Consider the following 20,802-nt stretch of genomic DNA (forward strand, 5'->3'; position numbering starts at 1 on the left):
CACCACCACCCCTGCCTGGGAGAGGAAAGCGGTAAAAATCTGCCAGAGGAGGCCTACAGGGGGAGGGAATAAACATCTCTGTAAAGTCAAGCACTTTCCAAACACAATCTCCCCCCAGGGAGAGGGGCATTGTCTCCCAAGCTTTTTGTGGCTAATGCGGATGGATTGTCTCCAAATGACTTTCACCCTCCATCCCGGGCTCTGTCTGCCTCCTCCCACCAAGGCCGACTTCAGACTTCAGCCCGCATCAAGCCCACTGAATACTCTCAGGACATATTTCTTTCACTCAGCTCCAGATATATTTTTCTTGTCCTCTTTATTCAAGTATTTCACAGCAGGTATATTACAAATTACAGTAAATGTTCAAAATTCCAGAAGTTCAAAAAAATTAAATAATTTACTTCAAACTAAAAATGAAGTCAAAATGCAAAACATCAATTGAACACAATTCCAAATCGAGCTACAGAATCCAAAGAGACCATCACGGATGAGTCTACTTAATTCTCCAAGTAGACAGGACAGGAACAAAACCGAACAACAGGACGCCCGAAGTCTAAAGAACCAAACGTAGAAAATACAAAAGATGCAGGTACAAGCCCAAATTCAAGCTTACTTTGTGATTACAAATGATAATTATGCTTAGAGGATGACAACGGTATCCAGCTACAGGACCTGACACTGAAGATACTGGCTGGATGGTTCCACGGCTGATTCACCGACAACTTAATCAAGGAATGGGAAGACAAGGTATCACCACAACCCAACCCAACCCGCCCTCCAAAGAAACCCAGTAAACCTATAAATACATTGGCATATGAGAAAAAAAATCAGGTAACATACAAAGGACGCAACAACCCAAATGAATGCCAGGTGAGATCCCTGGCCATCAGCTCCCGCACCCCTGGAGGGACTGCGTGGGCGGCTGCCCTGGGACACCCGCTGGACAGACCCAAGAAGGAGCTAAGAGTCTGCAGTTTTCACAAGAGGAAACAAGAGCAGAGGTCAATTTGCACAGTCTCTGCCAGAAGCTACGCAGTGAAGACCAGGCTCACATAAGAAAGCTACAGTGAGCACACTTGGCAAACTCCGCCAGCTGCTTTATGCAGTGGAACTATTCCACGTCTGTGACGGAAACCAACCACGTGGTGGGGCTTCTGACAAAGACCGGGTCTGCCCCAGGTGGCAGTCCCCATCCCACTGTCCTCACCCCTGCGTCTCCATCAACATCTAAGGGTTAGGTTAAGGTGAAAACAAAACACGAACAAAGAAACTTGATCTTTTGGAAGCACCCTAAAACCCCCTCATCAAACTCACTGATGGCTAGAATCTGGTCCGTACAAACTGAGTAACTCACTGGAAGCCTGCCGTTCACAAGCTTGGCCGTTACTAGGACAGAATGCTTCTGAATTAGTGAAACAGGAATCAAGATTAAAAAAAACGCTGCAGCAAGAACCTGAGACTTGCCAAAAACCCTTTTACCAGAAACTTGCTACAAAAATCTGCTACATTTTATTTCATCAAATCTTCAAAGTCTGTAACAATTTTCATCAAAATACAAAATGTTAATGTATTAGACAGTAAAATGTTTGAACAGGTATGATGGTAATAAATACTAAAGAAAGCATGAAGATCCTCCTGGGAATCCCGCGGGAGCTGCCCCCAAGCCCCGCTCCAAAGGTCTGATTTCTAATCGCACTTGCCCACCTACAAAATACATACAGTGCTTGGACACAGGACGCATCTCGAGGGATGAGTGCTACAAAGTCAGAGAGTCTCTTGCAAAGAGGGATTAAGGAAACAAACGGCATCGTAAAAGGGGAAAATGAGGCGCGAGTGAGGGGCCCAGAGGAGCACAGCAGGGACAGACAGCAGAGGAGCGAGGACCTCAGACTGGGCTCCCGTGGGCACTGAGGCTTACGGGTCTTTGTAAACACACGGGTGGTCATCAGATACAAAAGCTGAGGTCACCCCACGCCTCCGCAGAAGTCCGAGACTGTGACAACCAAGCTCAAACACGCCGTGTGTTGCATATATGGGAAAGATGCACCTGCAGGTGAAGAACGCTGATGAGGAGGTTCCCCAGGGCAGCTGGTTGGAGAACTGGGCAGCAGGGCGCCTGTCTTTTGGGGAGAGCCTGGGTTGTGTCCAATTTCTAGAGCAAGTCTTTTGGGTTCCTGACCCACAATTCATACCGATTTGTGAATAAGACAGTCAAAACGGGCCCAAATCAATTACTTTTTGGGGGAGGTGGGGAGAGAAGGAGGGACAGGACACAGGGGAAAAGACGGGAGAATTGATTTCTAATTAATACTGTTTGTGCCTGGACTGTGCATGAGAGCCTCCGTGCAATGGGGACGTACAGAAAACCAGGGTGCGGGGGAGAAAGGGGGGAAGGACACAGATGATACGCACGAGACACCCTGCTGACCAATTCCCTCTTTTCTCTGTCCACTTGGCAAGTCGTGGCTTCAAAAACAAGGGGTTGGAATTCATCACATCTTGGACAATTGATAAAGAACGTCGCGGAGAGAACAGAGGGAGGCCCGAGCTAATTCTGTTCTGGTCATTATGGTCAGCAATGAATGCAGAAAAGGGGTTTGATCTGTTTTTCCGATGTGACGTTTCTAAAAAAGAAAGACCTGACTACAGGAAAGGGCGGTCACCATTTTGGTCGCTCGGGTGGCTTTCTGAGTGCCCGCTTCAGCACCGGCTTCCTGCCATGGCCCCACAGGATGCAGGGGACCCCTCTGCCTGTGAAGCTCTCCCGGTCTTCTGCTACAAAACCCCCCATCTGTAGCCTTATCTTCCTCCAATGAATTAAAAGGCACATTAAAAGCAGTCCAAGAGAGCTTTCTCTTCCCATGACATCCTGTCTCCCCAGCATCCCACCAGAACACACTGGAGCCAATGCGAATGAGAGAAACAAAGGGCGAGAAGAAGACGGGGAGGGGGAGATGAGACCCGCGGCTGCCCGCCGTTCCCAGAACCGCTCCGCCCAGCTGCCCGACCACCCGATGAGGCAGGGCGGGGCCAAGGGGGAACAATTTCTGTAGCACCAAAATCTCCACACGGTGACATTGTATCTTTGTCTGTGGAAATACAACATGTGCCTGAAGTTCGGTTTGGTTCTTGTAGGCTGGCTGGTTTCAGGTACCTGAGACAATAGCACCAAACGCAACAGTGGGAAAGAGGGGAGCGCGGCTCCACCCAGGCCTGGTGCGATCACGAAGTGAATGGCTCAGAGAAGACTGCGCGCCCGGCCGCCCTGGTGAGCGGCGTGGAGAAGGAGCAGAGCAGAGCAGGCGGCACTCAGAGGAACGTCTCGAATAGACGCACAGTTCTTTCCATCTCCTGCAAGGAAAGAGAGAGGTGTGTCATGTATGCAGCCCAGCCCCAGTAGGGGCCCCGCTCTGTCCTTTTGGGGTGCCCCAGCTCATCCAGATGGCTAGGACAAGGACAGAAACCAGAGTGTCCATGGCCACACTGGGAGGGTCTTCTGATGGGAGTCAGAAGGAGAATGAGATGACAGGCTTGGCTTCCCATGCAGACTGCCAGGGTGACTGGCACCTCCGTGGGGAGGAGCTAGAGGTGGGCTGCAATCTGCACCACTGCAAGGAGTCAGCTGGGGACCTGACAGATACTGAGGGACACTCTGCATACCAGTCCTGGCCCCCACCCCTGCAGCGACAGAGGTGCGTTGGCCTCTATTTTCCTATACAGCTCTGGCAGGAGAAAGGGGAAGAGAGAGATAGGAGAAAACTGTGGTGAGCCAAATGCCAACGATGCTGGATGAGAAGGCAGAAGCCCCATCTGCCTTGCCCAGGGTAGAGGCTTCCCCAGTATTCTCTACACACTCTGGGCCATCCTTCTCATGCACACTTCATACGCTCTCAGAAAGCCCTCTGCTCAGGTTGGGCCCTCACCTCCACAAGTCGGGACTTGTCGTAGTCTTTGCGGTGTCGGTAGATGCATTGGCTGAGCAGCGAGTACAGCCTCTCCAGCTGATCCACGGCCAAGTTATTGCTTCTCTTGACCAGCAAATCCAGCAGTTTCTATGGGAACAGTGAAGGGGGGGCGGGGAGGGAGTGGGAAAGGTGGGAGAGAAGAAAGGAGCGAGTGGGTGTACTGTGGAGGCACCCACCCGAAGGACACCCTCCCAGGGCCGTGAGCTCACCTTCAGCCGCTCGTGGTCCACTACTAGGGGTGGGACAGGCTCTAAGGGCTCCTCTGGGACCAGATCCAGGCTTGCTGCACGGGATGGCTCCAAGACTAACTTACGACATCTCTTGCCGCGAGCAGCGCCTATAAGCAAAGAGGAGAGGGGAAGGAAAATATCCAGTAGGATCTGCTGTGTCTGGGCTGAATGGCCGGGGGTCTCGTGTGGCAGCCACCAAGCCCCAGTGCTCACAGACCCCAATGCAGGGGGGCTCTTTGTACCAGCCCTGGTTTCATCCTCAGCTGACTTCCCTTTGGGCCAGGGCTAAGTGGCCCACCTCCACCCCAGGCCTCAGCATCTTCATCTGCAAAATGAGCGACTTGGATGAGGCAACCTCTTTAAATCTGTGTTCCATGGAGCACTTCAAGGCTGACTTGGCCACCAGGTTACAGAATCATCAGCCCAGAGGCGTATCTTATTTAGCCTCTTTAGTGTGGAAGCCAACATCAGGTAGGAAAAACCAAGGTACCCTGCACTCACCAGGAGTGCCCCCTCCGTGTGCAGTTTTGACCCTACTCCTTCCCTGTGTGGGGCCTTCACTAAAAGCCACACACTGTGGAAGGCTTTCCACCCCCCCGCCCCATCTACCCCTAACAGTCCAAAATAAATAGGCAAGTTCTCTGAGGAAATAAATTCCAACAGCAGAAAATTACCTTCTACCCACTTAAGAGAACCCTAGGGTGCCAAGAAAGCATCTCCTTACCAGAGATTCCAAAAGCAAAAGGAAAGAGTCAGAACCATTCCAGTCTGGCATGAGGGCCAAGAAGGAAGATGCCTCCTGGCCTCCTGTTTTATTATCTCAGGTCAGCCTGTCCCTCCACAGGCTCTCTTCTTATTCTCTAGGTCCCCAGCACCCTGCTTTGGAGGAAGCTCTGGTGGCAAGAACCTTGGACCTTTCTATCCACCTGAATGGATTAACCCTGGGGAGGTGTGGTCCCTCAGGCAGGGAGCAGGGTTTCTCTGAATTCCCCAGCACTTCATCAAAGGGCTTCTTATACAGTAGGTGTTTAATACATGCGTTTTTGCATTCATCTGTTCTTTCACTCATTGAAACCCAGAAAGGCTGGGCATCACCCATCCTAGCTTCCCCCCACATCTAGGGGCACCTGGCTGGCACAAGCTTGCCCAAAGCTCAGACCAAGGCAGAAAGGAACCAGCTAGGCTCCCCAACAACTTCTCTGTCCTCCATCTCCCAGTGCAATCAGGCTCATTTGTGTCTACATGTGAGGAAACGAGCCAGCTCCCCACAGATGCACCGAGAGCATGTTTCAGGAGCTGCCTCCTCCTTTCCTCCCTGTCTCCCCCTGTCTCCCCCTGTCTCTCACCCAGTCAGCACAAGTAACAACCAGGGTGGTGGTCCAACAATGCATTAAAGGAGATGAGAAGACACAAAGAGGCTGTACCTTCTTTATCTGGCTCTGAGTCTTTTCCTTCGAGGTCTGTGCTGTGTTCAGCCCGCTCGCTGCTGAGGCTGGCAGGGGCCTCGGGACCGAGGCGCTTCTCGGCATCCCCTTTGGGATTCTCCTGCGAAGTCTCTGTTTTCTCTTTCGACTGCTCCTCCAGAGGAGCCTCGGGGGCAGCAGCCTCACCATTGGGGAGGGGCTCCTCCTTGGGTATCTGGCTGCTGCTGTTGGCTAGCAGGGACTCGTTAGAGCTCTCCTCTTCGGTGGAGGCACGAGGGCCGTCCAGCCTCGGCTCCGGCTCCAGGTCCATGACATCGCAAGACGATTCGTCATTGGTCATGGACAGGTCTCCAGTCTCCTCTCCGTTCTCCTCAGGGCAGTCTGGGCTGACCTCAAACTCGCCATTCTCCAGCAGTTTCCCGCCTGCCACCGGGCCGTCATACTCGGCAAATTTGCAATCATCCTCATCTTTCTTCAAGTTGTTGGCCTTCCTCTTTTTGATGATGCCCTTCCCCCACTGGGAGCGCCGCCTCGATTTCCTCCGGACTCGAACTGGTTGACAGAAAGACAAGAGCAGGCGTCAGATGGTTTCTGTGGTCAGCAGGCGTTTGGATAATGACCATAGCTGAGGCATCATCATGTGGCAGGAAGAAAGCTTTTGGAGGACCCAGTTAGAATAAAGGGTGATGAAACCCAACCTCCCGACATCCACAGACCAGTTTGTCCCTCTCGGAGACAGGACTCTGCTTTTGCTCTCAGAAAGAACTGGCCCTGAATCCCATTGGCCTCCCTGCTCTGACTCTTGCCTAGCCCCTAAGGAGATGGGCTGTCTGAGCCTCCAGGACCTCAGGGGTCAGCTCCAATGACAGAGCAGGCGGCAGGCTTAGAGCCAGGGCCAGTATCTAGAGGTATTCAGCTTCTTTTGGCCCTTGGAGGTCACCCCCGTCCCCCATCCTCATCTGTAACCTGCCCATGGGAGAAGTCAGGGAGGTTAGCCTTTCCACACAAGGAGTGTTTACGTCTCCAAGGATACCACCTTCTCTCCAGATGCTTGTCCTCCCTATGCTAGTAAATATCCCTGAGAGAGGTCTTTGCATGCTCTGAAGGCTGCTGAGGATCTGAGTGACTCTTTGGGGCAAATGTCACCACTACGACAAGAGATGAAAAGAAGGTCCATCCTGTCCTGGCAGGGGGATGAGTCCCTGGGCACAGCCAGTGGTCACTTGGCTAGTGTGAAACCATCATTCTCCGCACCAGTCAAAGAGTCTGGGAGAAATAAAAATATATCCAGGGCCAGGGTCCAGAGAGATGGAAGGGATGCCATCAGCCCTGAGCCTGGCAATGGATGAGCTTTGTGCGCCATCTACTGGTGAAGGAGGAATACAGGGCACCTGCCTGGGCAGGAAAGGCACCCGAGAGACCCAGGCTGACTGTGCTGGCCAGTCTCTGGTCTGAGGCATGAATATACATTACCGATGACCAGGGAGCAAGATGGCTCAATGGTCAGTCACCAACCAGCCTTGTCTCTGTACAAGGGGGAGCAGGTATCTGCGCTCAGGGCCAAGGTATGTGTAATGCTCTGTCTGCCTTTTGGAAGGGAAGGGTCAGCACAGATGACCCCAGCGGTCAGACATGAGGCCAGACTCAAACCAAGCTATCTCTTTTTTCCTCAGGATGGGAGGTGTCTAATACCAGGGGCTTTCACGAAGGCCAGCTTCCTGACACTGCCTCCACCTTAGAGGACTGCAAAGACTCACAGGCACATTTGTTGGCAGGGTGGTGCCAGACGTCCATGGGATGTCTTTGCTTACTGCGGAACGCCTCCTCCGTTCTTGTTTCTGCCCTGCGCGCCACGGAGCCAGGGGGACTGATTTGTTCCGCGGTCACTGGTAAGCCTGCAAACAGAGAAGAGGCTGCTGTACCCCCAAGGACCATGGGCAGCCTGGCGCTCCAGGTAGCCCTGCCTGCAGCACAGTGACCAACACCAAGGCTATTCCCCTCGGCCTGCAGGCTATCCAGGAGTGCCAGAGGCCTGACCAACCTTGGGATGTCTAGAGGGAATGTCGACATTGAGATGAGAAGGAAGAGTGTGGGTCTGTTCCCACTTCTTTTACAAGAGTCACTAACATGCCCATGGCCACAGTCCCAGGGTGGCCACGGTCCCAGGGTGGCCACAGCCAGCAGCCCCAAACTCACCTCTTTTCCTTCTGGATTCCTTGATCTCTTCACAAAGTTTGTTAAACTCGGGGTCAAGTTCAGCAGCAATAATGGCGTGGGCAGTGTCCTTCAAAGTGCAAGCCCGGTGCCGGATGATCTTGTCTGCAAAATGAGCGGAGGGAGAGTCAGTGCCCACCGAGGGCCCACTGTCCCTAACAGAGTCTCCTCCAGGTACCCTGCATGGAACCTTCTGAACCTGGTAGCTGCCTGCTCTCTCCACGCCAGGCTGGGAGCTCTGGGAGGGCAGGGACCATTTTTGACTTTCCTCGTGGGCTTGGCCCACACAGAGCATTCCTGATAAATGCCCAGTGACTTGAATGGCTCAGCATTTCCATTTTGTAACCAACACCAAAGCTTTGTGGATGACAGCCGTTCCCTAGAGATTCTAGAACCCTGCCTACTCCAGAAGTTTGGTTATGGATCACAGTCCATCTCTAAATTAGAAGGTGTGTCATTTCACGACAATGGAGTAGCCCAACCATCAGCGATCCCTTCAGTTATTTCAGTCACTTTTTGTTTTTTAAAGACTTTTATTAAATCTTGAAGTCTTAAGCCTGCCTCAGGGGTCAGTGACTTAGTCATCAAGGCCCTGCTGGATGCCAGGCACTGTGCTAAATGCTGGTCCCTCCCCTCAAGAAGCTCCCATTTAATAAAGATAAGATGCATTAACAGTAATAGGGTTTTACAAACATGATCTCAGAAAGCATCAAGTGACAGATGAGGAAACTGAGGCAGTTGTGCCCAAGGTCACATGGTCCTCACACATGAAATGCTATCTTCTGACTCTTGCTGGCTCTCCCTTCCCCGGCTCCCTTCAAATCTCAGCTAAAGAAATCACACTTTGTCCAAGAAATCTTTCCTGGTCTTTCTTAACGCCACTGCCTTCCCCAGGACTTGTTCCCAGTCTCTCCTTTCTCTACCACTTTTTGTACATTGTTGTTGGCATGATGCTTCCCCAAAGAAGGATTTGACACGGAGTTCAGGGAAAGGCCAGTATGAACTGGAGAATCATTGACTGAGATGATCCCTGAACCCACTGGAGTGGATGAAATCATCAAGAGAGACGGTCTAGAGGAAGGAAAGCGGCAAGCCCAGACCCGTGCTCAGAGACGACCACAGGAGGCTGGTCACATGACTCCTGAAACCTGTTGCCTGGCTTCTCCTTGGAGAGGTGAGTGAGGCTGGGGGCCCCAGCTCTGTCCTATGGCCAAAGGCTGTAAGAAGTATCAGCTCTTGGTATGTCTGGGCATCTTTCTCCGCAATAACCTTGAGGGCAAACTGCACCAAAAAAACCTATAGTTTTTTAAACTGAGGCCAATGAGTATCTCAGGCACTGACATCTATTGCAGAGGATGAAAGGTCAAGAAATTCTACCAAGAAAGTGTTGAAGTCCCTCAAATTAAATCAACGTAGGCTTAACTTCTGAGGGGAAGTGTGAGGGAGCACTGAGAAAATGCACAACTAAGGGCCTGGTGCCTCAGGAGAAGGCTCCTTCAGTCAACAGATGCAAGGGTGGCCCTGGGCACAAAGAGGGCACCATCTCTGCCCGCCAGGACCTGCCATTCTAATGGAGGAGACGAGCATCGGGCACAAACTGCCAAGTACAAGATGGTGTGTGTGCATGTAGGTAGAGTCCTTGACTGGTTTAGGACTTTCTGCTGGAGATCAAGACTACTCCCTAAGCAGAAAACTCAGAATGCAGGCTCACACTACAGAAGGACCTCCATCCTCCGGCTTGTCCCTTGCTTGTACCATGATTTCTTCATCCTCTCCTTTATGGACAACCCCATGCCTACTTACAATCTGTGCCCACACCCAGAATATGGTACTTCCTCTTCTCCGCCCCCCTCAGAATCTCTGTCTCCCTGTAAGGCTCAGTCAGGGATCAACTATTACAGGAAGCCTTCCCCAGCCCCTCCTCTCTCCCCCACTGGGGCCCGTATTCTCTCTTTCCTCATCTGGGATCACTCGGGGAGGGCTGGGGCTCTCCCGTTTTGTCCTGTTTTTTGACTTCAGGGCCTACAGTGGCTGGCATGTGGGAGATGCTGGGGAAATGTTTGTTGAACTGAATTCAAAGAAAAAGTGAGGAGGCCCTGGGAACATGTAGTAATGTCCAAAATGAAAATGGTCAAATTATAATGAATAAGAGGACCAGTTACTGACGGAAAAAAAAAAAAATCACATCCACACAAACTGACCACTTGTGCTGACCTTCCTTCTGTGGCGCGCTGGTACCCAAAGACAAGACCCATATAAAATTATAAGGAAACAAATATGGGAACATGGATTGTGCAATTAAAACCGTGCCACCCTGACCCACTGAAACAGACAATCCAAAATATTTAAATCCCCAGACAAGGACACACAGGACCAGCCTTTCCTACAGAAGTGTGATTATTGTAAAAAGAACAGAAACTTGTGGGTGAATCCTATGGGAGGGTGATGGAAGATGGTAGGCAAGAGAACAAGTTTAGTGGAAACCTGTGCAAAGACTCAACTAAACTATATCTTCCTGAGAAGGCCTGAGGATGAAAGTGGACAAAAAGATTTGCCTCGTTTTTTCTAAAAAGCTTCCTACAACAGAGACAGTCCCTCCTGGTCCTCTGCCATCCCAGACTCGTGCCTGCTCAGCACCAGAGAAAACAGAGAGTGTTGGAACAGCTGGCCCCAACCAAGCACACTGAAAGGGGGCCCATGCTGGCACTGATAGCGACCAAGGAACTCACACCAACACTAGGAAGAAGGGCACATCTGAGCCTCAGACAACACAAGAAGATCCTTACGTTGTAGCCCATCTCTTTCTCAATCACTCAAAAATCTTCGTTGTGATCACACTTGCACAGAGGGATGAAGAAGAGAAAAGACAACTTAATTAGTGCCCACAAGATCCCAGTCTACATCTCTGCTGACCAGAAAGCACAAGGGCAATGGAAAGACTCTGGTTTCCCAACCCTAACCCTGCAAGGCCTTGAGTCAATGGTCATGAACACAGTATCAGCTGAACACAATCCAAGAGGAGGATATGTAGGTTGCAAAGGGGCTGGCTCTGGTCCGAGAGCATGTCCTGGACACGTCCAATCTAGGCATCATTGGGCCCTCCAGAGCCTTCCTAAATGGGATCCACAATCACTCAGACTGAGCTGACTCAGCACACAAGAAGCGCTTCCGTGGTCCAGGGGATGACAATCAGTACACACACCATGGACAGGCACTACAGATGAACCACACACTGATGGGGAAGAGAGAGAGTGCTGGGAAACAACCCCAACGTTCTTCCTGAAACAAAAGACCACCTTTGGAACCCCTGAGGCATAAATGTGTAGCGAGAAATGGGCCAGCCCTAGTCAGGAAGCTCGGCCACAGCCCACAGAGGAGGCAGTAAATGTGGCCCTCAAGGCCCCAACCCTCTCCAACTCTGACGTTTTACACTGGTCACTTACAGGCATCAGTCAAGGACGTTTCCAACATGGTAAAGTGTCTACGCTAATGAAACCCTGCCACCCTCCCCACCACCTCAGAGTCCCGCATGACAAACTCCTGTAAATGTACCACGGTTTCACAGCGTAAGCCACCATCTGGCTGCAGGAGGACAAGAGAGAGGCCCAAGCCCCTCACAGCTCTGCCTGACGCTCCTGGGCACTCTCAAGAGCAGTGGCTTCTGAAGTGAAGAGGTGTGGAAAGAAAACGTCACAATCTCTCCTTACACTTATTGTCAATCTCAATAAATAAAAACCTAAAAAAATCAGATTAGACCTCACAAAACACTGAAGAGCCAGTCTCCCATAGATCAGACAGCTTACCACACCAACTATCATGAAAAGGAGTGAGAACCGCATGACCTGGAAGGGCTGGCAGCTAAGCCCTTGCAATCCATTGTGGCATACAACTCCGGATGTGGATTTATGAATGATCTGACCTTGTTTTAACTAAACTAGCCCTCAGAAACTGAACAGGCAGCTCAGATATACTGAAAGGAAACTCAGGATGGAAGACTACTGATCAGGCATGGCCAAGGGCACAAGAAAGCAGCCTGGTCAGCATTCCACCTTCTTCTTCTTGGTCACCACTACCTTACAAATCAAAAACAAATGCAATCCAATCAGGCTGGATAAGGGGCAAAAAACCTTGGAGAATACTCCGAAGTCCTACGAGGAAAATGGTGTTTTTTATCCAGTCACTGGTGGCTAACCTCCCCTGAATTTTGAAGCCAATATTTAAAAAGAAAGTTTTATTGCCAACAATGTTGTGGTTAGCCAACATCCTTAAACTTAAAAAAAAAAAAAAAAGAATTTGGAAGTCAAATTCTCACTTGTTTAAACCTCTCTCCAGTCCACCAGTTTAAAATATAAAATGAAGCGCCTTCCTATCACTTGCCAGAACAAACTGAAAGGTGTCTGGGAAGACAGACGCTGCCTAGATGAATTTTAGTGGAACATCTGTACGCATGGCAGCTGGGATACCTCAATACTATGACCCATAGTAGGTGCCTGACAAACACGGATGGCCTGGTCAGGCTCTTTTATCTTGACGAGGGGTCTTTTCCAGCTCTGACCTCAGTGTAGACTAAGGACAAGGCCAAGCCTTCCATCAGTGTAGCACAGGATTCTCTAAAACAATCAGCTTTCACCACGCTGTTCTCACAAAAACTTTTACTGAGATTTCAATGAGAACAAAGAAAGGTTTTCTGCACAAACCACTCCTTCAGTTCTGCTCCCATCACCCTCCACACCCTAATGGCTGTTTTGTGTATATTCATGATGGGCAGAGCACCTTGGGGCGGCAGTCCAAATTGCCAGCAGCAGGAGGCAGGATTCCAGGCATGGGAGATAGCCAGGGAAAAGACTAGGAGTCTGACGATGAAACACCTTGTGTGAGGAACAAGGAGAACAGTGCTGGTCTCAGCACTGAGTTCAAGGCATCTCCTGGACATCTGGTTCAACAAAGGTCAGCAGGACAGTGAAGGCTGGGTGATGGCAGCTGACAGCCAGACAGAAGCAATGCTAATTTCTCTAGTTATGACTAAACTGTTTTTAAGTGTTGAGTGACAAGCAATGGTGTTTTCAAACCACTAAAACCACTTCTCAGCTGAAGGAAAAACCACAATGCAAGATAAGGATGTGAGTCAGCCCACTGGACAGCCTGGCAGTGGCCACGGGACAGGAAGAGAGGCAAAGATGGCGGCACGTGACCCAGGAGGCTCACTGAGTACTCATGGACAGATAGGTCTGGAAGTGAAAAGAGCTGAGGACCCCCAGAGAAGGCCCCGGAAGCCAGATGCACTGACTATTCCAAGCCAGTTTCCTAGGCCCACCAAAGACATAATCTCATCTGAGACTCACCAGCCCTGAGAGGGCAGGTCTTGCCACATGACCTGGGCAAGCAACCACCTCTGAACCTATTTCCTCATCTATGAAACGGGGATTTGTGGCTGCTATAAAAGCTGTCCAATTATGCACCATACTGAAAATACTGGCTTAATTTTCCATAGATGGGTTCATTTTGTCCCCGGTGACCAAGAGTTCAGGAGGAAAAAACCCCTTGCAATGCTGAGTCATCAAAGTGATGCGCCAACCTTGGAGTGTCCATTTGCAGGCCAGGTCCACTGTGAGTGTCTGGGCTGCTGAAAACCAAGCCAACCTGTCAGTGAGTCCCAAGGAAATGCACTGGTTTACCCCTGCTCTCTGCACTGTGCAGGGGGCAAACAAAGCACTAACCCTAACCCCTAAAATACCCGTGAGAGAAAACCACATTCAGATAGGAAGCTGGAGAGCATACTAGAGAAACACAGGCTTTTCTGCCAACAAAACCAGTTTTGTTCTTCAGATAACACAGACAACGAACACCGTGGCTACTACCAGAGGAAGGCAAGTACAGGAATAAAGTGCTCTTCCGTTGCCTTCCCCAGCTCACACAAGATTCTTGGTTGTCAATCATAGTCCTCACAGACTCCAGGCAGGAGGATGAAGCCACAGAGGTCACCCAGAAGTGCCCACATGAAAACAAGCTATTCCAGGGCACCAGTGATTTACAGGCTGACTCCAAATGAAGAGGCTGATGGGGCAGAACGCAGCCTCAGGTCTCGGCCTCAGTGAAAGCAGATGCTCTCCAGGCCCTGTGGTCTTTTTTCAGGAAAGGAAGTGGTGATGGTTTTTCATCTGGGATGCATTCAGCTGGGAAATGACCCAGAAAGGACCCAGAGTCTACAGTGATGTCTTCATGGCCCTGGGGCCCCTGCACCTAGGTGACTCCATTTCCCCCTCGGTTCCCTTTCCTTTAAGGCCGCTATTACTGTCTTGGGACATTTACCCCAGAATACAACAGCGTTCCACAAGACATTCTGCTAGCTGCCCTTCACCCCCAGCTCCCTCCTTACCTCCAGGATCTTTATCTGGGTTATACTCTAATGCATTGTTACAGATGAGATCAATGTCATTCAGGAAGTCCTTAGCAGTTAAATAGTTGTGTTTATCAATTCTGGTAATGACAGTGGATAAGTCCATGGGCTCCTTGATCACCTCCAGATAATCAGACACCTAGAACAAGAGGGCATACTCAAGCAAAGGCTTTCTTGGAACTCTTCAGTTTGCTCCTCCAGCCTCCCCAGGAAAGAGCGCGGCTCCAGTCTGGGGACAGAGGGAAACAAGCAGAGATGACCCCTAAGAACCCACCAGGAGCTAGGTCAAGGCTCTGCTAAAACCCACATGGGCTCAGGACAAGGGGCTGGGTGAGAACCACCTCAGTGAAGAGCCTTCTGGGCCCAGAGAAGGGTTCCCCAAAACCCTGCCCTCACCGCTTCTCAAAAGGGGCCCTGCCCTTTGGAGATATCATAGAAGTTTGATTCCCTCCCCCACCTGCCTGGTAGCCACCACCAGTCCCCTAGCTCTGAAGGCATCACGTCTTGGCTTAACCCCTGATCTGGGGCAGTCAAGCCCTCTCTCGTGCCGTGGTGTGGGTCTGGGAGAAGGGGTGCCAAGTGCTAGACTAAATTTAGACCCTTGTGAAGGTGGGAAGCCTGCCATCCACAGGGGGCACCCTACCCTTGTACAGCTCTCAGGCCAGGTCTCAGTGCCTCCCCATTGCTCAGAAACAACTATTAGGGACAAGACAGATGACCCTTGCTCTGGTCACCAGATGGAGGGCACCCTGGGATACACCAGAGCACCCTTCTCCACTAATGCTCTCTGGAGAGCAAATCAGGGAAAGTTTTGATGATAACCACCAAGGAGGTGGGCTATCTGTCTGTCTGTCTCTCTCTCTCTCTCTGTGCCCACACACCCACCCACCTCCCACTGGAACTCTGGTGGCTTTGGGCCACAGTAAAGAAGGGGTGTCTTAGGAGAGCACAGCAAAGGTTGTCCAAAGCCCAAAGGAATCCCAGAGGAAGCAGCTTCTGTCCTACTCTGCTAACCCACCTTCTCCAGGATGTCCCAGACTCAGGCTCAAGCCTGAGAAGCCCTGCCAGAAGGGCAGAGAAGGGAAAACCTGCTGCCAAAGCTGTTCTGGCTCCAGAGCCAGCAAGGGGACTAGGAACAAGAGGGGTGGCCCTGGTGGGTGCGGAGTGTGGCCAAGTGCCCACGCTTCCTTCAAATCCCCAAACCCCAGACTTCGCTCTCAGGGCTGCAGAGTCGTAAGAGTAAAAACAACCCCAATGTTACCTAATGTGTCCCAGAGGGACAGCCCAAGAGCGACACCAAAAGCCCAGGAAATAATCGGTCCAAAGGGAGGGTGAAGAGTCTGCCCCCTCCCCAAACCATGTAATAGCTCCAAAGGACACAGGCTCACAGGGAAGACACAGGGAAACAACTACCCCAAGCCAAAGACACACCTATCACAAGAGACTGCACAAACACTACACAGAAGAGGGAGGGAGGGAGGAGAGAGGGAGGGAAAGAAGGAAGGAAGGAAGGAGAGAGGGATGGAGGAGAGAGGGAGAGAGGGAGGGAGGGAGGAAAGGAAGGAAGGAAGGAAGGAAGGAAGGAAGGAAGGAAGGAAGGAAGGGAGGGAGGGAGGGAGGGAGGGAGGGAGGGAGGGAGGGAGAGAGAACCACCCAAGATGTTCAAACATGGAGTCCGAACGCTCAGAAGAAGGTCAGCAGGTGACCTCAAGTGTGTCTAAGACAGAATCTCTTATTCCAGGATAAAAGCTGGGATTCAAGTTACTACTGAAAAGTCCAAGTGGGAAGTTTCTTGCCCTGTTAACACCAGCTGCCCTTGTACAAGGGCACAAACACAGGCACACACATATACACAAACACAGATAAGAGCACCAAGGCACCAGAAACTTTCCACTGGGAGCAGAAGCTGCCCCCTGCCAGGGGAGCCCTGTCCTCATACTCACAGGCCCGACCATCCCCACACCAGCCTCCTGCCAAAGGGCTCGAGGCCCCGCCCCTCCCCGCCCCCATGCTCTGCCTGGACGAGATTTATCCTGGAATAAACAGCATCACAGTGTGGAATTTGGAATGGCCAGGTCAGTGGTCAGAGGCCCAATTGTGCTTTAAGTGGCCGGTGACCAAAGTGGACGAGCACAGAGAAGCGTGTCTCCGCGCCTTCTCTTTCTCAATTTGTCTTTTCAGGCAGTTCAACTTCACTGTTTGCACCCACTACGGAAACAAGACCTCTTCAATATCCACCGGTTTGCTGAAGATGCTAAAGCGCTTGTCTGTGGCCAGCCTCTTGGTCACATCCCTGAGAAATAGCCGCAGCTCTCGCAAGGTGTTCTCCTCCTGGTCCTCCATGCGGGTTTTTTCTGACTCCGACAGCTGGCGGGATGGAGAAGGCAGCGCGAGAGGCAGTACCTCCATAGCATACAGAGCTGAAGATGACAAGAGAAGAGGGGTGTTCGCCAATAGCCGGCCCAGGGGCACCTGGGAAAACCAGCATGGCAGCAGCGCCCCCCAAAACCACCCATCAGGGCTGCATGGATGAGTCACACTCAGAGAAGGGCTTCCAAACACAAAGCCACCCAGAACGCTGTCCTAGGATGGCCCTGCATGGGAGTAGCCCAGGCAACTGGAGGCCCAATGAAGGTACCAGAACCGCCCAGTTAGCATAAGGCCACAGCCCAAGGATGGCATGAGAGAGGCCCAGGTGGCAGGAAGCCACAGCCCAAGGTCACGCAGGGACCTGAGCTCCTTTCTCAAAGCCAGGAAGAGAAAGAATCCCAGAGTCTGAGGGCTACTTGGGGTCTGCATGAGAGCCTGGCAGCAGGCTCCCTTCAGAGGGCTTTCTCTCAGCCCTGCTCCAGAGGAACAGGAAGCCTAAGAGAAAAGCCTCACAGCAAATGTGGGATGATAAGAAGGCATCCTCAGATCCAGATACACAAGGGCTAGGCAGGTACCCCAAGAGAACAAGGCCAAGAGCATCCTTCTCCCCCAGCCAATGGCAGGAAACTGAGCAGGAACCAAGAGCTCCAGGAGGGCAAGAAGCAACATGGAGGGAGCAGCAGGGCGTGGGCAACCAGCACTGAACATCCCTCTGTCTGTCTCCCTCTCTCCCTGTGTGTCTCTCTCCCCCTCCCCCCCCATCTGTCTCTCTCTCCCCCTCCCCTCCCCATCTCTTCCCTTCCCTGTCTCTCTCTTTCTCTCTCCCCCTCCCTTCCTCCCTGTCTGTCTCTCTCTCCCCCTCCCCTCCCCATCTCTCCCCTTCCCTGTCTGTCTCTCTCTCCCCCTCCCCTCCCTGTCTCTCCCCTTCCCTGTCTCTCTCTCGTTCTTTCTCCCCCTCATCCCTCCCTGTCCCCTCCCCCTGCCTCATCTGAACCCTGAGCCCACCATACCTCCCTCGGCTTGGATCTCCCGAAGTAAAAGCTTTAAGGAGCACAGTGAGGATGGAACTCTTACTCAGACACAAACTAAGATGCCCCTCCCCCTCCCCCTTCCCTTCCCCCAACAGGGACCATCCACGAGACAGTGCTGAGCACAGAGGAGGCCCTTATGATAAACCAGCCGCACTTTGCCCTCTCCTCTTCTCTAGAGTCCTTGACTGACCTTGTCTAGAGTCCTATGGCTGACCTTGCTCCGACCAGTCTTGGCCTTGGCTCACTTCCACCATTTGCTACCTCTGTGTCTACAGGCATGCTTGTTGGATGAAGGTAGAGAAAACCATGCCGGTGTTCTGACTGGGCCCTTGCCACTGCCAGGCAATCCCACCAAACTGCCCTTATCAGTTCACTGTCCCCCTCACCACAGCCACTCTTCCAGACTTTCTCATCCCTCCTTGAGCCTCTCATGGCTCCCCTCACCCACTCTCTCAGTTGAAAACCCTGACCCATGTTTTAGAGAAAAATAGCCACCACTGGCCATGAGCTCCTTCCTCATCTCCTATCACCCAGGTGCCTTCTGCCTCTCTGTCTCACAGCATGAAGTGGCCTTACTCCTGATCAAGGCTGACCCCCTATCTGCTCAAGCAATCCCATTCCATCCTATCTCCTCCAAGAGGTCACCCCTCCCCCATCATCCCCCATCTCTCACTCATTTTCAATCTCTCCTTCTCTACTGGCTCCTTCTCGCCTACCTAGAGACATGCTCATGTCTTCCTCGTCCTGAAAAAACCTTCACTTGACCCTTCCATCCCTGTTAATTATTGTCTCCTATCCTTTTTGCCCTTTATGTCCAAACTCCTCCAAAATGTCATCTATACTAGGTGCTTCCACTTTCTCTCCTCTCAGTCTCTTCTTACAATCTGAGACTTGTGAGCTTATCATTCTACCAACACTGCCCTCTCCAAATTTACCAAGCAAACCCAATGGCCTTTTGTCCATGACCTCTCTACACTGTCAGGCAATCTCTCTCCTCTCAGTATCTGACATTGCTCTCTCTGCTTCACTTCCTAGCCATCTGACCACTCCTCTATTACATTTGCAGGTCACAGACACTGTCCTGGGTCACCTCTCCTCCCTTTATCGCTTGGTGATCTTGTCAATTGCCATGGGTTTAATGACCATCTCTGTGATCATGATTCTCAGATCTCCGTTTCCTTCCCCAAACTCTGCTGACCTCCAATCATGCATCTCCAACTGCTTTTAGGACACCTTCAGTTGGCTGTCCAGCAGACATCTTGAACTCAACATGACCAAAACAAAAACTCATTATCTTTCTCACTATACCCACACCCCCTACCTTTCCTATTACTGTAGAGGATACCTAGGACTTTATCCTGGATTTCTCACCATCTCTCACCCCCGAAATCAAACATGGTGCCAATGCCTGACAATTTAACCTCTGCAGCAACTCTTAGATATGCCCCCTTCTTTCCCCTGACACTGCCCCTAGCCTGGTGCATATCCTCATCACCTCACATCTGCACTACTGCAGTAACTGCTGGGGGGTCTGCCTGCACCAAGTCTCTTCTCACTCCAGTCCATGCTCCATTTGGCCATCAAAGGGATTTCCCTAAAACAAAAGTCTGGTCGTGCCAATCCTCACTCTATCAACTCTGCTCCTATGGCCTCGAAGACCAAACACAAAATGCTCAGTCTGGCATTCAAAGCTATGCCTCCAACCTGTCCAGTCTTCTTACCCTACTATCTATTTTTTAAAATACATAGGAAAATCAGAAGGAAAGATGCTGGAAATGTAACATCCTCCCAAGACAATTAGCCCATCCTCCTTCTCCACAGACGACAGAATCTCAAAAACTGAGCTTTGGAAGGGACCTCAGTCTGGAGTTCGGCCTCTGCCTGAAGCCCTCCAGGAAGGAGGAACCCACCACCTCTTCGGGAAGCCTGCTCCACAGTGGGACACTTCTAATGAGAAGGAAGTTTTTCCTGATTTACATAGCTCTACTCTTGGTGCTGCCTTCTGGGGCCAGCAGAACAAGGCTGAGCCCTCCCCACGTGAAACCATATTAAAGCCATGGCTACTGTGATAACTGGGGGCTATCCTGCTCCCCACTCCACCTCCCCAAGGTTTCTTTTCTCTGTCCTCAAGACCCTAAGTTCCCTCTCTGGTTCCTCTTAAGACCCCACCTCGCCCCCAGCTGCCCTCCTCCAAACATTCCACTTTGGTCGTGTCTTTCTGATCTGGGGTGCTCAGGTCTGAGAGGAGATCTGACTAATCTCTGAAGTGGCAATAAGGCAGCAATTACATCTCCCAACCCAATCCAGGTATCTTAGTCCTTCAGAATCCTCCTTCCTGAAGCTGACAGGCTTTGGCCAGGCCCTCCACCCCTGAGAGGGCAGGTCAGGCAGAGGAGAGGCCTCAAGCACATGCCCTACACTCCCACCCACATACATCCTTTCTTTTCTTGGGACAAAAGTACACAAGGACAGGTCTTACTAGTCAGACTGGAGAGGTGCAAGGAGAAGAGAGGGCTTGTTGGGATCCCCAGGTGTCAAGCCCATAGCAGAGCAGAGGCTCACCAAACTCCAACTTTCTAAAGAAAGGACCCTTGCCTACGTCCTTACAATGGGGGAGGTGGGGCCTGCCCTCCCACTTGTGACAGGACTGTTCCCTCAGCATCATCGCTCTCTCTGCATTCCCCCACCTCAACGTCCCCCACCCCGAGCCATGTGGTGAATGGGGCAGAGCCTTACCAGCTTTCTTCCTTCTTGGTGGAGGCATTGACGCCTGATTGAGAATCAGCTCCTGGAAAAATTTGAGTCTGTCTTCTTCAATGGGCCTTTGAATATACAAGACCTCTTCATACTGGATTCTAAATATACATTTAACCTACACCAAGAGAGACAGAGGAGAGAAGGAGAAGCATCAGGGGTCAGGCCTTGAGCCACGGATCTCTGCACTGTCCTCAGAGTTCTATTGAGAGGCTGACAGGGGCCACTCCTCTCAGTCTGAGCAAGGGATGACAGGGGCTGGTCAGTCTCCCCTGTGTTAAGAAAATATGTGAGGCCTCTTTTTTCTGTGCTTAATCTAGGGTTACAAACAAGGCAAATGGATAAGCTATGTCTGACCAACCCTAATATTGGGCTTCTTAGCAGAAACCAAGAACGGTCGATCAAAACTCAAAGGAA

At 51.4% G+C, this 20,802-nt stretch overlaps 1 protein-coding gene across 2 annotated transcripts in view; it reads right to left on the reverse strand.

The window, feature by feature from the left end:
* Nucleotides 1-299: 299 nt before the first annotated feature.
* The window catches only part of ATAD2B (ATPase family AAA domain containing 2B), a 94,282-nt gene continuing 73,779 nt past the window's right edge, over nucleotides 300-20,802 (reverse strand). Inside the window, exons 20-28 of one of the 2 annotated variants that reach the window (XM_072650373.1) lie at nucleotides 20,368-20,503; nucleotides 16,469-16,650; nucleotides 14,210-14,369; nucleotides 7,816-7,938; nucleotides 7,377-7,514; nucleotides 5,620-6,171; nucleotides 4,175-4,302; nucleotides 3,924-4,052; nucleotides 300-3,351 (exon numbers count right to left, since the gene is read on the reverse strand). In XM_072650373.1, coding sequence (XP_072506474.1) covers nucleotides 3,310-3,351; nucleotides 3,924-4,052; nucleotides 4,175-4,302; nucleotides 5,620-6,171; nucleotides 7,377-7,514; nucleotides 7,816-7,938; nucleotides 14,210-14,369; nucleotides 16,469-16,650; nucleotides 20,368-20,503 — 1,590 coding nt within the window. In that variant the 3' untranslated portion in view covers nucleotides 300-3,309. Of the gene's footprint in view, nucleotides 3,352-3,923; nucleotides 4,053-4,174; nucleotides 4,303-5,619; nucleotides 6,172-7,376; nucleotides 7,515-7,815; nucleotides 7,939-14,209; nucleotides 14,370-16,453; nucleotides 16,651-20,367; nucleotides 20,504-20,802 lie in introns of both variants that reach the window. The other variant, XM_072650332.1, reaches the window with a different exon arrangement.

The sequence above is a fragment of the Notamacropus eugenii genome, chromosome 1, assembly GCF_028372415.1.
Source record: "Notamacropus eugenii isolate mMacEug1 chromosome 1, mMacEug1.pri_v2, whole genome shotgun sequence".
NCBI classification, from domain to species: Eukaryota; Metazoa; Chordata; class Mammalia; order Diprotodontia; family Macropodidae; genus Notamacropus; species Notamacropus eugenii.